At 41.9% G+C, this 16,520-nt stretch overlaps 1 protein-coding gene across 2 annotated transcripts in view; it reads left to right on the forward strand.

Moving 5' to 3' along the window:
- scg3 (secretogranin III) overlaps positions 1 to 16,520 on the forward strand; it is a 38,548-nt gene that overhangs the window by 21,331 nt on the left and 697 nt on the right. For both annotated transcript variants that reach the window (XM_034194361.1, XM_034194371.1), the window contains exon 11: positions 229 to 318. In XM_034194361.1, coding sequence (XP_034050252.1) covers positions 229 to 318 — 90 coding nt within the window. The remainder of the gene's footprint in view (positions 1 to 228; positions 319 to 16,520) is intronic.

Raw genomic sequence — 16,520 nt, forward strand, 5'->3', positions numbered from 1 at the left:
AGTGTGATGGATGCAGTAGTGCGTGGCACCAGCACATCACCACATCACCTTATTTGATTATTTACTCATATAACAGTAATAAATGTAAAATTGAACTCGCTCTTCTAGGTGTTCAAGTCCTGTAACAGAATGAGTCTGCATTATTTCCTAGGTTTTCTATTATATCTAACTTTAAAAAAACCTTGCTTTTTCATTTGGTTCTTCGTTTGTTTCTTCTCCAAACTTCAGATGTGCCTGGAAAGTCTGAAACCTATTTGGATGCCATCCGGAAGAACATCGAGTGGTTAAAGAAACACAATGAGGAAGAAGGCAAAGAAGGTGAGTCGAACTCACACCAACATTAAAATCCTCTCTGTAAGACAAGGTTTATTTATGTAGCATGTTCTGTATTTGGACAAAATTACAAGTGCTTTCTGTAATGCATTAAAAATGCACTGTAAGATGTTAAAACACAAAATGAGGTCAAACCAAAATTTAAAAGGAAAGCAAGCCGGATTATGTCTTTTCTATTTGAAGCCTTCAAGTCCTTCATTAGTTCCTTATTTGTGATCTTGAGGTTCTGGTGGTCCTTTGTAACAAATGCTTGTCAATTCCTGGATAATAATTTGGCCTTGAGGTTCTTATATAGTAGATGGTGCAGTTGGCCATTGCAATGAGAATCTTGTCTAGATGGCTCTTAAGCAGATCCAGAATTATGCTCTGGAAGCCAGTTGTATAGGTAGGCCCATATAGGACCCCATCACACTCAGATAAAGGCCATGATGGCAGCACCGTGTCCTGAAAATTTTGATGAACACTGTGGGGATGTGGTCAAAATAGAAAAGTTTGTTCTTTTCAAGTCCATACTTTGTATGAAATTAGTGGGAACATGTTAATTGCAGTAAGAACGTGGCAGGGAAGGACATAATCATGATAATGTTCTTACTCCAAATAATCAGATAGCACTATGTGCATACCTCATTCAGTGTGTATCCTTATCAGTACTGCGTCATGTGCTGCATTTTTTTTTTCAATTGTTCTGCAAGTTTTCTTGTGTCCACATGTAGGTTGAACAATAAACTGCAGTCAGAAAAAAAGGTCTGCTGCCAAACACACTATTAAAGACAGTGAAATGTGCATGCTTGTGGGTGAGCATGTAGGCGGACACAGTCTTTGAAGGGAACCTTCATTGCTATGAAGACGTGGGTGAGAATGTTTTATTTTTTTTGGTTGCATAGCAGCACCATGGACAGGGATCGGCACATTTCAGAACGCAGCCCTCAGACTGCTGCTGTTGTGAGATCCCATCTGTGCACGTCAGTCCCTACTAGGTTGAATTGCATCAGTAATATTAGTAATATTGTTACTACATCCTTATTATTTTCTTACTGCATCCTGATTCAACCATGTCCTCATGACATCTTTTTGAACATGTCCAACATTTGGTCACATCCATGCAGAGCAGACCAAATCTTTATCAGTTTCTACAGTATCCCTACCATGTGTACAAGTTCATGTTGCATCCACCCAGTTTTTTGCAGATGTAGTGGAAATGTGAGTGTGACAGGGTTTTTAAATACAGCCACAGGTTCCAAAATTAACTCCTAATTATGCAAGCTTTTACAAGTATACTCAACAAAAATATAAATTAAACACTCTGTTTTTGTTCTCATTTTTTCATGAATTCAAAGTAAAAGTTGTAAGAATTATTCAAGGCACATAAAAGGCTTATTTCTCTCAAATTGTCTTCACAACTGTGTCTGATAGTGTGCATTTAACCTTTGCTGGGTTGGTGTGGTACATGATTGTGGCCTTACAACTGCACGTGTAACCATGGCAGCACAGGACCATCACATCTGGCTTCTTCACCTGAGATCAGAAAGGCAGACAGCTGACGCAGCAGCTGGTTTGCACAACAAAGAATTCCTGCACAAACAACCAGAACCATCTCAGGAAAGGTTATCTGAAATCTAGTCTTCTTCACTAGGGTTCTGACTTGGCGGCAGTTAGGGAATAACCCATTTGTGTCTGATTTGTGGACGAAGGTTTGACCACATTACTCCCATTCTGGCATCCCTTCATTGGCTACCGGTTTCTGCCAGATCGGATTTTAAAGTATTATTGTTGGTTTATAAAATTGTTCACGGACTGGCACCTTCCTACCTGGTGGGCTTGGTTAAGCCCTACATACCTGCGCGGCTCTTGCGTTCGCAGGGCGCAGGGCTCCTGTGTGTTCCAAGGGTGAACAAGACGTCCGTGGGGTATAGAGCCTTCTCCTACCATGGTCCCACTCTTTGGAATGATCTACCTGCTGTTATTAGGTAGTCTGACACGGTGGAGACTTTTAAATCAAGACTGAAGACCCACTTTTTTAGACTGTCTCATCATTAATTTAATCTGTTTGTGTTTGCTTTGTAATTTATTTTTATTCTACTGTGTTTTATCTTTTTATTGTGCTTTTCTTGCTTTTAATTTTGATTTTAGATTAATTTGTGTTGTTGTGAATTGTGTGAAGCACCTTGGGGCGACTTTGTCGTGAGTTGGCGCTATATAAATTAATACATTGAAATTGATGTTAATACTGGATTTTCCAGTTGCAAATTGAGTTTTACTGGTAATGCATTAGCGGAGATAGTAAAAAGGAGTTATGCCGGAGTTTTACTGGCTCCAATAGCGTGTCGCTGGTAAAACAGATATTTGCAACTGTAAATTCCAGCATAAACATCTGCAAATCATCAGACACAAGGGGGTTATTCCCATTCATATCCAATCCCATCGTTTGCATCGTTTATTTTTCTGTAAGTAATTTGGCTGGAGAAACCTACCGTAGCAACAGCGTCTTCATGCCAAACTGTAAATTCTGTGAGCAGACCCACAGATTTCTCCATCTTGTCAGCTGCATTGAGTAATTCTGTATCAGAATCCACATCAATACTTTCGTATGATAGATTAAATTCACCCATTTCGGCATCATCGTCGCTGCACTAGTTTCTCTCGCTCTCAGCTGACGGTGCCATTATTGACATCTGCGTAGCAATGCGGTCAGGGTGCGGAGCAATACATAAAATGTGAAACGGTCGAATATTTTGCCACCGTCAACGCGATATTTTATGGTCTGAAATCTCACACGATTAACCAATCAGATTTGCAGAACAAATGTAATTGGATGAGAAATCGATTTTATTGGGCAAATCCTCACTTTTAACGACATGTGGCACTGTAGAGAAGGGATTTTGTCACAGATGAATCTCTGTTTACGCTGTAGTCATATGTCAGACAGCATGTATGGTGTTGTGTGGGAGAGCAGTTTGTTGTTGACGTTAGTGTTGTGACCAGAGTAGTCCGTGGTGGTGGCGTATGGGCACACATAAGCTACCGACAGTGCGTTCTCATACATTTTATTGATGGTAATTTGAAAGCACAGTGATCCTGTATGAAGACATCTTGTGGTCCATTGTCAGGTCATTCCTCCACCGCCATCACTGCAGAGATGTTGCAAGGATCTGTACACAGTTCCTGGAGTCTGAAAACATCCCAGTTCTTGCATAGCGTGCAAATGCATATTCAGAAAAGTCACCTGTTGAGCATGTTCAGGATACTTTAGATTGACATTTATGACAGAGTTTCAATTCCTGTCAGTATCCACCAACTTTGCACACCCATTGAAGAGGAGTGGACCCTGTTGATGAATAGATGAAAACTGCGTGAATCCAACAAGAATCAGCCCAATAAATGCATTTTTTAAAAAATACTTAAAATTGATTCATTTAAAGTGTGCGTACTTTCGCTTCATCTGTGAGGTGGAGATCAGCCAGTGGTTCAACACATAGTGGTGTGTGTTTAAAAAAAATACAGGAACACACTTTCAATGCACAATAAGTGTTGTGTGGGCCGCTGAAGAGGAGGTACTGCTGGCCCACCACCACAAGATGGCGCCCTGCTTGAAGTGCGGGCTTCAAGCACGAGAGGGCGTCGGAGCAACCAGGAGTGACAGCTGTCACTCATCCACTACTCATCACCACCACCATAAAGGCCGGACTGCAACTCCACCTCCCCGCCGAGAAATCAGCTACCATTCAGGTAATTTCTCTGTTGACTCAAACCGTTGAGTGATAATCTGAACTTCTTTTGCAGCCGTTATCCTGTGGTGTTCTGCCTTATCTGTGGGATTGGCGTTTGGTGTGACAGCGACGGCTTCGCCTCACACCCAAACCAGATAAGTGGTTAAACAGGAGCTGCACGAGTGTGTGATTGGAGGTGGAGGTTCTCCCTCCTTTACTGAACACTGACTGTGGATTACTGAGTGTGCGAACTCACACTCATCAGGACTGTCTCTGTTTCTGCCAGCAGTACCGGGTCTGACTGCTGAAGACAGCGGCCACCTGGGGCGCAGGGCTTGGCGGCTCCGGTGTTCTTCAGCTCCGTTGGTGGTGGAAGCTGTGTGGGGATCCAGCTCTTCTCTCGCCAGGCGTCTTCTATCGTCGAGCCTGCCCACACGTCACCTGGTGTATGATTGACAGTCCACCATATTGTTATTGTCTGTACGTCGTTGTGCGATTCACAACATTAAATTGTTACTTTTGGCTTATCCATTGTCCGTTCATTAACGCCCCCTGTTGTGGGTCCGTGTCACGTCACTTTCACAACAATAAGTCTGTTTCAGATGATCAGCGTTGTGTGTCGTTTTGTCAAGTTCTCGCTTCTGCTGCAACATTGATTAGCTCCTTACACCGGTTACAGCGCCACATATAGGCCCGGTGTATATACTACAGCATTTTCAGTGGGTTTGTGTATATGTATTGAAGCAGTGTTAGGTTTATGGAACACTGTTTCAAAACGACAAAGAAAAGATTGTATCCGTTTCCATGTGGACAACGCCTGAGTTTGTCATTTTAGATAAAATGTAAAGCTGAACTTGCAGGAAATGTCTTCCACTGGTAACTCAAAAAGCCAAAATGTTAGAGGTTCTTCCTGACAAAGGAGGTTGTCCGAACGGGGGTGTTGACCTCATGCCCCATCATCACCACCACCACCACCACCACCCTGCACATGACCTCTAGCGCCATCATGCTCTAGATTTCCGGTGAGAGCCCTGAAAGGATGGAAAAAATGACATATGTATTATTTAATTTATCCATTATTTATAAATACAAGTTATCAGGTAGGACAAATGTGTATAAACTGAATTTAAAAAGTTATATCTCAGAATATGAACATAAGGCAGCCTCGGAGTGTTGGTTTCCCACCTTTGTTGGTAGATTTGTGCATTAATGTTTTGTATGTTGTGTATGACATGTAACTGTTTAGTGCTTATGAGTTATTTATTCTTGTTTGTCATATTTTATGATCAACCTGGCAGTGGTAAGACCAATTTTTGTTTATTTTCTAGGTTAATCATTCAGAAATTCATTAAAAGTTGCTTGGTGGAGGACGGCGGTGGGCACTGTTCAGCTAATCCGATAACTAATTATCAAAGCTAATGTTTTTGTTAGCGCATTAGTTTTTCAGATGCTTTAAAACCATCATCGGACCAATTATCTTCCAATAAATTTAGTTCTGATAACTTTCAGTCCGCTAACATTTTTTTCTGGTAAAGTGAGCAAAGTTTAACAATCAAAAATATTTGGAAACCCTAAAATCAAACATTTTAATCCCTGTTGTGTGTAGATCAGTGGTTTATGGCAGACTGGCTGTCGCTTGTTGATGACATCATCATCAAGCGCAAGACGTGATTGGCCGGTCGACGCATCGAGCATTGTGGGTAGTGTAGTTCAGCACAAACAAAACAGACTAATTTTAACATTATTTTATCAATGCATTAATGGACGTATTTCAGTTATTTAAGCTGCAGGGTTCAAAGCCTGTGAAAAAAGCAGCAGCGTTTAGTTTGTAAATGACGGTGTAGCTAATACCGAGATAAACTTTGACTTCTAATACTGTGTTTTACTGGTTTTGAAAGATGATGACAGTGTTTGGGGTTTTATTTTTATTCATTAATTTTTCATGTGTTCTTTTAGTGTTTGTGATCGTTGAATTTACCCAGAAGCCCCTGTGATGCTTAAAGTGAAACTCGGCTGAAAGTGTAAACTGAATAAAAGTCTGAATAAAAGTTATCGGTTATCTGCAATAAAGATACATTTTTTAGCAGTTTAACATCATAAAAGATAACTTTCAGTTATCAGATTAATGGTTATTGACAGTGGTGGCGCCAATAATGAGCCAAGCTCCCCTCAGCTCCCCTCAATAATTCTGCCAATAATGTGAATAGCGACTGACATATTTGTGGATCTCAACTGCAGTTTTGCACTGAGAATGTCTCAATATTGCTTTTTATCCACCAATGCTGAATCACCCGTCACAAACAGAATTTTCAGTTTTGCAAATAAACATTTATTTGTAAAAACCCACACAAGTTACAAATCAGAAATTTGTGTTTGTGGATCACAAAGCACATGATTCTAAGTGATGTGTGTGCATTGATACCACATTTTAGAGGAGCACAGGTGACTAAAACATATACCTTGGTATTATAAAGCAATTTACTATATATTGTTCATTTTGACGACATTTTGTGGAGCACCTCCAACTTTTACCCCCTCAGCCCCCCCCCCCCCCCCCCCCAAAAAAAATAAATGTCCTGGCGCCGCCACTGGTTGTTGAGGCTAACATTTTGGTTAGCTGTGCCCACCACTGGTGAGGGACGTCATGTTTATCTGAGTTAATTTTATGGTTTCTGCTTTAATGAGCAGTAAACGATTCATCTAGTAAGAGGCAGAATCATTTGGAAGCTCTGCCCCTCTTCACTGCGCTGTTTTGCAGATCCGACTGAGATCAGATGCGAGTAAAGAACGGACAACCTTTTGTTTGCCGGAATTTGCATTTGAAATGAATGTTGGATAGATGTTCCACTCCAGATCTCAGGAACCACATGAGGTTCATTTCATTCCTGTTTGCCAGTATCTATGGTCTGTCTGTCTAATCGTGCATATTTTAATTTGGCACATGCAGTCATGAAGCCTTCTCACTACAAAAAGCAAATACACTTTGTTCTGTACAAATGCTGCAACTCTAACTGAAAGTGACACACGATCTGCAAACGGCACCAGTTTTTTTTTCACACAAAGTCCTGCTGTAAGACGAGAGGCCTGCTGCTCCAGTGTAAAATTAATGATCACTGGTGCTTAATTAAGCAAAGAGGAATGAAATGTTCATGAGTTTCCATTATGCTGCACATCCGTCCACTGGTGGTGATCACAGCAGGGCAGCTCATAATGACAAAAAAGCCCCAAGATTTCAATGAGATGAGTGTTTGCTGGCCTGATTTACTCTGAGCTAATAAACAGGTGATCCACAGTGGAAGACACATTGACAGGAATCACTGAAGAACACAACGTATGGCCCAGATTCCTAAAAAGAAACTAAAACTGCTACAATGATCAAAGCCTGGCTCTTTGCTCACAGAGCGTGATGAGTGGGGAGCAGTCTACACCTTTTAATACGGGGCTCATCTCTGACCCGGATCTATTCAGGACACCTCATTAATATTCTAGCGTGGGCAGCGGTTGTCTGGGGCAACAGGAGCCTCAATGCCCCTCTGTCAGTAATCTGAACAGATAATCACACACTAAGTTTGCACACCCCCACATTACCCCGTTTTCCTGCCATCAGATTTCTCTGATGGTATCCAGCACTTGAACACACCTCGTACCAGTTGAACTGCTCTTTAAACGACTTTGCCGGTTGCCTGTGCCTCCTTTTTTTCCCCCCGTCGTTTGTCTCCGTCTCCAGAGCTGCGGGGTAAGAAAACCTGTCAGAAAATACAAAAGTACAACAGGCAGTTCATTGTGTTCACTCCACTAGAAGCAGCCGTTAGAAGGATCCCAGCGGGCTGCCGGCATGCAAATGTGTGAACGCCTACACACAGCACAGATTAGCCTCGGAGGAACAGATGGACAGAGAGGCGACATCCTGCTTTTGGCTCTTTGCCTCACACTAAAAAAAGCGGTGCTGCCTCCACTTACGATTTCTTAATCGTCGACACTGTCACGAGTGTTTCATGTGTGTTGAGGTGACGCGGGACATTTTGAAATGCCGTGGGATTTTTGTGGCTGTTGCCACATGGGTTTGATTCAAGGAGACGGCCTGCAGTGTAGAAAGTCCCCAATACTTTCCTTTCATTTTGCACATTCATATCTGTTGAGACACTCCCACTGACCTGGAACACTGCAGGGAGAAAGGAACAGGTGCAGGGGAGGTGGGTGTGACAGGCAGCATTTGTTTTGCATTTAAAACAACAGGCACAGAAAAATATCATTTTCTTCAGACTGCTGAGGATGTAACATTTTAGTGCCTGAGTGTGTTGATTCTACCTTGAAGTTTTAAACTTTTCAAACTGGGCCTCATACGTTAGGTGTTTTTGGGTTCAGCGTTTCACTTGGAACAAAAGGGACTTTAATTGCTATCCATCATGGGCTAAACAGCTACGGTGTAATGGTACAGCGGCAAGCTGGGTGTGCATGATAAATAAATGGACTGCGTTTATATAGGGCTTTTCCATCTACATCAGATGCTCAAAGCGCTTTACAGTAATGCCTCACATTCACCTCGATGTCAGGGTGCTGCCACACAAGGTGCTCACTACACACACCGGGAGCAACTAGGGGATTAAGGACCTTGCCCAAGGGCCCTTAGTGATTTGCCAGTCAGGCTGGGGTTTGAACCAAGGATCCTCTGGTCTCAAACCCACAGCTTAACGACTAGACCATCACCTCCCATGTTCATGTGGGTTCCTTTCTTCATCTTTCTAACATGCGATTTGGTGAATTGGACACTTTTAACTGACTGTGTGAGTCAGAGTGTGAATGTGTCTGTTTATATGAGTCCGTCCTGCAATCGACTGGCGTCGTGTCCAGGCAGGGGGTATCCCACCTCTCACCCAGTGACCGCTGGAATGGGCTCCAACCCCACCACCCCTGTGACCCTTAACTAGAATAACCAGTTTTTTTTTTTTTTGGAATAAATGAATGACAATCAGAAAAAAACCCTCACTTGTACATACAGTAGTGTTCAGAATAATAGTAGTGCTATGTGACTAAAAAGATTAATCCAGGTTTTGAGTATTTTTGTTATTGGTACATGGGAAACAAGGTACTAGTAGATTCAGTAGATTCTCACAAATCCAACAAGACCAAGCATTCATGATATGCACACTCTTAAGGCTATAAAATTGGGCTATTAGTAAAAAAAAAAAAGTAGAAAAGGGGGTGTTCACAATAATAGTAGCATCTGCTGTTAATGCTACAAACTCAAAACTATTATGTTCAAAACTGCTTTTAGCAATCCTGTGAATCACTAAACTAGTATTTAGTTGTATAACCACAGTTTTTCATGATTTCTTCACATCTGCAAGGCATTAATTTTGTTGTTTTGGAACCAAGATTTTGCTCGTTTACTAGTGTGCTTGGGGTCATTGTCTTAATGAAACACCCATTTCAAGGGCATGTCCTCTTCAGCATAAGGCAACATGACCTCTTCAAGTATTTTGACATATCCAAACTGATCCATGATACCTGGTATGCGATATATAGGCCCAACACCATAGTAGGAGAAACATGCCCATATCATGATGCTTGCACCACCATGCTTCACTGTCTTCACTGTGAACTGTGGCTTGAATTCAGAGTTTGGGGGTCGTCTCACAAGCTGTCTGCAGCCCTTGGACCCAAAAAGAACAATTTTACTCTCTTTAGGCCAGTTGATGTGTTCTTTGGTAAATTGTAACCTCTTCTGCACGTCTTTTATTTAACAGAGGGACTTTGCGGGGGATTCTTGCAAATAAATTAGCTTCACACAGGCGTCTTCTAACTATCACAGCACTTACAGGTAACTCCAGACTGTCTTTGATCATCCTGGGGCTGATCAATGGGTGAGCCTTTGCCATTCTGGTTATTCTTCTATCCATTTTGATGGTTGTTTTCCATTTTCTTCCATGCGTCCATTTTGTCCATTTTAAAGCATTGGAGATCATTGTAGATGAACAGCCTATAATTTTTTGCACCTGCGTATATGTTTTCCCCTCTCCAATCAATCTGGCTTCATCCTTAAATAGGGGACACCTGATTCACACCTGTTTGTTCCACAAAATTGACGAACTCACTGAATGCCACACTACTATTATTGTGAACACCCCCTTTTCTACTTTTTTTACTAATAGCCCAATTTCATAGCCTTAAGAGTGTGTATATCATGAATGCTTGGTCTTGTTGGATTTGTGAGAATCTACTGAATCTACTGGTACCTTGTTTCCCATGTAACAATAAGAAATATACTCAAATCCTGGATTAATCTTTTTAGTCACATAGCGCTACTATTATTCTGAACACTACTGTATCTAAGAAAAAACTAATTTCTGCGATAAGATCAAAATAAATTACAAATATACTACTACAGAAATAGTAATAATAATAAAGGATTATTAACTGAGCAAGCAAGATTTTAGCAAGTCTAAGATATATATATATATATCTATATATATATAGATATATATATACGCGAACTTACAGTATCGCCCAAATATAAAAGCTGCTGACGGCTCATAGTCAGACTTGTTCGTTTCACCTCCATGAAGAACTTGCTAACAGATGGCCCGGTTGTTAGCTGGTAAGCTTTCAATCTGTGTTTTTTCCGATGCTGTTTAGATATTTATGGAGTATGTTCATGTCCGACTTGGTTTTTCTAATTGTATTTTTAGCTTTCTGGTTTGTAATGAATGTGATACGCATTCCAGACTGATTGTCATGGTAACCAGTCTGATATTTTCCCATATCAGATATATAGACCATAGTGACCATGCGATGCTACGCGCGTGTGTAGCATCGCAGCATTATAATAATAATAAATATAACACAATGCACAATGATCCCTTACAATAGGTCAACGTTGGCCATGATTCGATCCATCGACATCAACAGCCTTTTTGCTTAATGATTCCCTTATTGGTTCTTCAGAGTGGCTGTTGTTTTGGGGGTGTTTGTCAGGAAAAATGGAGCAGAACCTTTTACAACAGTCTCAAAACTGTAAATCCAAAACATCAACATGAAATTGTTTAACAATTTACCTCGATCACACCCCGCACATCCGTTGATGAGAGAGGGAAAGATGACCAGGATTCAGACTATTGCTCAGTTCTGACCTCGTCAGATTTAATAACAGATTCTGTCAAAAACATAAACGTTCTCACTAACAGGAGTTCAGGCTGGTGCTCTGCAAAGGACCTTGACTGTCTAAAGCCTAATGCTTTTTATCCCTGTCTCAATCCGTCCTCTAACAGTGTGCATGGCTATGTTTGGGCATTGTACTCATCAATCTTGGGTCTTCCAGTTCCACTTCTCATCCTAGCGCTGTGCAGTCTTCTGTACTTGACACGCGGTGTCCTTCAGGATAATTACCTAAAAAGGAGTTGTTTTGTGCATTCAACCATGTCTCATTCTATCTGCAGAAAGTCTGACCCATTTATCAGTTTCCCACAGTCTAAACCGTCTCACCCAAACAATTATATCTTGCATCTTTCACACATATTCAGCAGGTGCACAGTAGTTACACAACAACAGCTACAAAGAAAAACTTGCAACGAAGAGAAGAGGCAACGAAGGAAAAGAAGTCGTTTGCATAATATATTTTGAACTTGTCCAAGGTCTGTGTCCAAAGAATGTTCCCTGTGAATTGGAAGACCCTGGCAGTAATAGGACTGGACTTATGCTGAGCACAGACAGATAGCCAGATGCAAATAATAATAAAAAACTGCACTGGTCTCTGAATCAATCACTCCAGGACATCCATCCATTTTCTATACCCGCTTACTATAATTAAGTGTCATGGGGAGGCTGGAGCCAATGCCAGCAGTCCTGGGGTGTGAAGCAGGGTACACCCTGGGCAGGATGCCAATCTATCACCAGGGTCCACGCCAGGGGGGTCCCATGTTCATAAAGCAATCGAATAATTCTATAACATTTACATTTACTCTGGGGACTACCCAGCCAGTGGGGAATAAGTTTCATTACACTAGAAGCCTTCCTGAAAGGCGCTTGTAACTAGGTTAAGGATATGAGTTCCTCTTTATGTTCTCTAATGCCCATATACCAACACAGTGCAGATTAGCTACCTAAACTCTGTAATTCAGAGTATCTCGTCAATAGTTTTACATCCTCATTGAAGGACAACTTTGGATGCTGTAGCTCCTCTGAAAAAGAGAGCTTTTAAATCAGAAGTGCCTGACTCTGCTGGTATAACTCACAAACTCGCAGCTTAAAGCAGATAACCCGTCAGTTGGAGAGGAAATGGCATCTCCACTAATTTAGGAAGATCTTCACCTTAGTCTGGGAAAAAGGAGGTCTTTTGCTCTATAAAAAGCCCTCCGTATAAGCTAGGACCTCATTACTACTCATCACTAATTGAAGAAAATAAGAACCCCAGGTTTCTTTTCAGCACTGTAGCCAGGCTGACAAAGAGTCAGAGCTCTCTTGAGCCGAGTATTCCTTTAACTTTAACTAGTAATGACTTCATGACTTTCTTTGCTAATAAAATTTTAACTATTAGAGAAAAAATTACTCATAACCATCCCAAAGACGTATCGTTATCTTTGGCTGCTTTCAGTGATGCCGGTAAATGTTATTAAGAAATGATCAGACAGAAGGGAGTTTTCAGGGAATACTGTTAAGTCTTCAATTTCCATACCATAAGTCAGAACAAGATCTAAGATATGATTAAAGTGGTGGGTGGACTCATTTACATTTTGAGCAAAGCCAATTGAGTCTAATAATAGATTAAATGCAGCGTTGAGGCTGTCATTCTCAGCATCTGTGTGGATGTTAAAATTGCCCACTATAATTATCTTATCTGAGCTAAGCACTAAGTCAGACAAAAGGTCTGAAAATTCACAGAGAAACTCACAGTAACGACCAGGTGGACGATAGATAATAACAAATAAAACTGGTTTTTGGGACTTCCAATTTGGATGGACAAGATTAAGAGTCAAGCTTTCAAATTAATTAAAGCTCTGTCTGGGTTTTTGATTAATTAATATGCTGGAATGGAAGATGCTGCTAATCCTCCGCCTCAGCCCGTGCTACGAGCGTTCTGGCAGTGTGACTCAGGGGTGTTGACTCATTTAAACTAACATATTCATCCTGCTGTAACCAGGTTTCTGTAAGGCAGAATAAATCAATATGTTGATCAATTATTATATCATTTACTAACAGGGACTTAGAAGAGAGAGACCTAATGTTTAATAGACCACATTTAACTGTTTTAGTCTGTGGTGCAGTTGAAGGTGCTATATTATTTTTTCTTTTTGAATTTTATGCTTAAATAGATTTTTACTGGTTATTGGTGGTCTGGGAGCAGACACCGTCTCTACGGGGATGGGGTAATGAGGGGATGGCAGGGGGAGAGAAGCTGCAGAGAGGTGTGTAAGACTACAACTCTGCTTCCTGGTCCCAACCCTGGATAGTCACGGTTTGGAGGATTTAAGAAAATTGGCCAGATTTCTAGAAATGAGAGCTGCTCCATCCAAAGTGGGATGGATGCCGTCTCTCCCAACAAGACCAGGTTTTCCCCAGAAGCTTTGCCAGTTATCTATGAAGCCCACCTCATTTTTTGGACACCACTCAGACAGCCAGCAATTCAGGGAGAACCTGTGGCTAAACATGTCACTCCCGGTCTGATTGGGGAGGGGCCCAGAGAAAACTACAGAGTCCGACATTGTTTTTGCAAAGTTACACACTGATTCAATGTTAATTTTAGTGACCTCCGATTGGCGTAACCGGGTGTCATTACTGCCGACGTGAATTACAATCTTACCAAATTTACGCTTAGCCTTAGCCAGCAGTTTCAAATTTCCTTCAATGTCACCTGCTCTGGCCCCCGGAAGACAACTGACTATGGTTGCTGGTGTCGCTAACTTCACATTTCTCAAAACACAGTCGCCAATAACCAGAGTTTGGTCCTCGGTGGGTGTGTCGCCGAGTGGGGAAAAACGGTTAGAAATGTGAATGGGTTGGCGGTGTACACGGGGCTTCTGTTTAGGGCTACGCTTCCTCCTCACAGTCACCCAGTCGGCCTGCTTTCCCGGCTGCTCGGGATCTGCTGGAAGGGAACTAACGGCGGCTAAGCTACCTTGGTCCGCACCGACTACAGGGGCCTGGCTAGCTGTAGAATTTTCCACGGTGCGGAACAGAGTCTCCAATTCGCCCAGCCTGGCCTCCAAAGCTACGAATAAGCTACACTTATTACAAGTACCATTACTGCTAAAGGAGGCCGAGGAATAACTAAACATTTCACACCCAGAGCAGAAAAGTGCGGGAGAGACAGGACAAGCTGCCATGCTAAACCGGCTAAGAGCTAGTAGCTGCGCTAAGCTAGCGGATTCCTAAAAACACACAAAGTGAATAATGTGTAAATAATTTAGAGGTGATTCAGCAGAGGGAGTGCTTTAGTTAAGGCACGTGAAGATTACACTGTGAAACAAATCGTTATCTAGTTATATAGATCAATCTAACTGTGCAGATTAAACAGCTAACAGATACAGCAAAACACCGCTGTGCTCCGGAACAGGAAGTGATACAATACCGCAGTGAGAGCCAACCACCAGTAGAGGTCAGTCAAAATGGTTGATATGGGACTAAATGCTAAGTACGCCATTCTGCTGTTCGTATGGGTCAGTAAATGTTAATAATAATGAAACAAAGGCTAAATAGTTTGTGACAAGGACCAACTCGAAGTAAACAAAACTGTCGCACATTGGAGCCAGCGGTAACTGCACATGCGAGGCCGTTATGCCCGTGAAAACTGTCGGCTAACATAAGACGTTCAATCTGAGTTTAACCATCAATGTGAAACAGAGATTAGACGGATGATGTTTGGCAACTAAGTAATTATAGTAGACTAAAAGATTAGACTGCTTTATGAATCCGGGCCCAGGACATTCATATTATTATTAACCTGCTCGTGTTGATTTACTGATTTGGTAGAAAACAGCTTCAGGTTTGACTTTCAGGATTTCCCTGCATTTTGCTACATTTGTGCATTGAACCCTGCAGGTATCTTCTTAACGCCCGGTCCCACTGGCGTTTAGGAAGATTTCCATATGGATTGCGCACAAAATTGGCTCATATTCGCTAAACATCTACAATATCCGTGAAACATGCTTGTATGAGTCGGCCGACATCTGCACACGTCCGCAATTATCCACAGAGGCACGTTTTTCCGTTGCCAGGATTTTTGAGCTCCACAAAATTGTGGTTGCGGATGACATCCGCCTTACAAACTCAATACATACTGAAGCTATGCGCTGTATATCTGCCGTTATCCACTGATATCCGCAACTGACGGGGATTTGCGGCTTGGCAGCAGACTTGGAAAGTGTGTAAAACGGATATATTGCGTGCCTATCACATCCACATCACAAACTAAAGTAAGTTGCAACGAATGCATACAGATTGACCGTGTCTAAACGTTTGTATTACGTCTGCTTTGCATCTGATTTGCAATTTGCGAATGCATAACAAACATGTCACGTAACCCAAAATACTATATGTGGCAGAAATCGACATACCTGCCAGCAGCGCCAGTCCAGCTGTGGAGACGTACAGATGTAGGTATGGATCCCCAAAGACATAATAGCTGCTGCCGTCTAACAACATACTGTAAATCCCCAGCTGCAGAGAAGTCAGCCGTGGACCTCAGTTCTCTTTCAGAATGTTTAACTCCAACAAAAGGAAGAGTTGCTGTTACAGCCGCAACTCATGCCGAACTTTCTCTTTTCATGACACTCTAAAAAAAAAAAACACCATCTCACAACTTCCAGCGGCTTCCCCTCCCGCTCTCCGAACTCATGAACAGTTAACCCTTGCATGATAACATGAACATCAACTCTATGATCATTATAATACCAATCAACTTGTCCGAGTCCAGCAATTGCTCCAGAGACTGTGGTGTTGGTGTGAATAGTGATGCCGAAAGGCGCTTCTTTTATGATCGCAATGCAGATGCTGCGCACGCGCAACACGTGCGCAATGCATTAACAATACATCTGTAATACTGCCGTGATAATCGCAATGCGTCCGATCCGTTTCCTCAATACATGCATTATACAACCATCATTATTCGTCATATATTCGCTATATATTATTAATATAGCCATAATTCATACTGGGACATTTGTCATTTTTGGCCAATTTTGTTGCGGACAAGAACAAACGCCCATAATTTGTATACTCAATTCATGCGCAATTAAGCCTCTCCCCAGTGGGACTGGGCCTTAACAACATGGTGCTGCAACCACCGCCACACTGTACGGATGGCGTGTCTGTGACATCATGCAGCGTTTGGCTGACATCTAATATAGTGTTTCGTGTGATGGACGAAAAGCTAAATTTTGGTCTCAGTGCAAAGAAACTGAAACCATCAGAAACTCTAGCTGAGGTATCATGAGTTTTGTCTCTACCATAATGCTGTGACAGTGCTGCAGTCTGAATTATTTTTTT

This window comes from Thalassophryne amazonica, chromosome 2 (genome assembly GCF_902500255.1).
Source record: "Thalassophryne amazonica chromosome 2, fThaAma1.1, whole genome shotgun sequence".
Taxonomy (NCBI): domain Eukaryota; kingdom Metazoa; phylum Chordata; class Actinopteri; order Batrachoidiformes; family Batrachoididae; genus Thalassophryne; species Thalassophryne amazonica.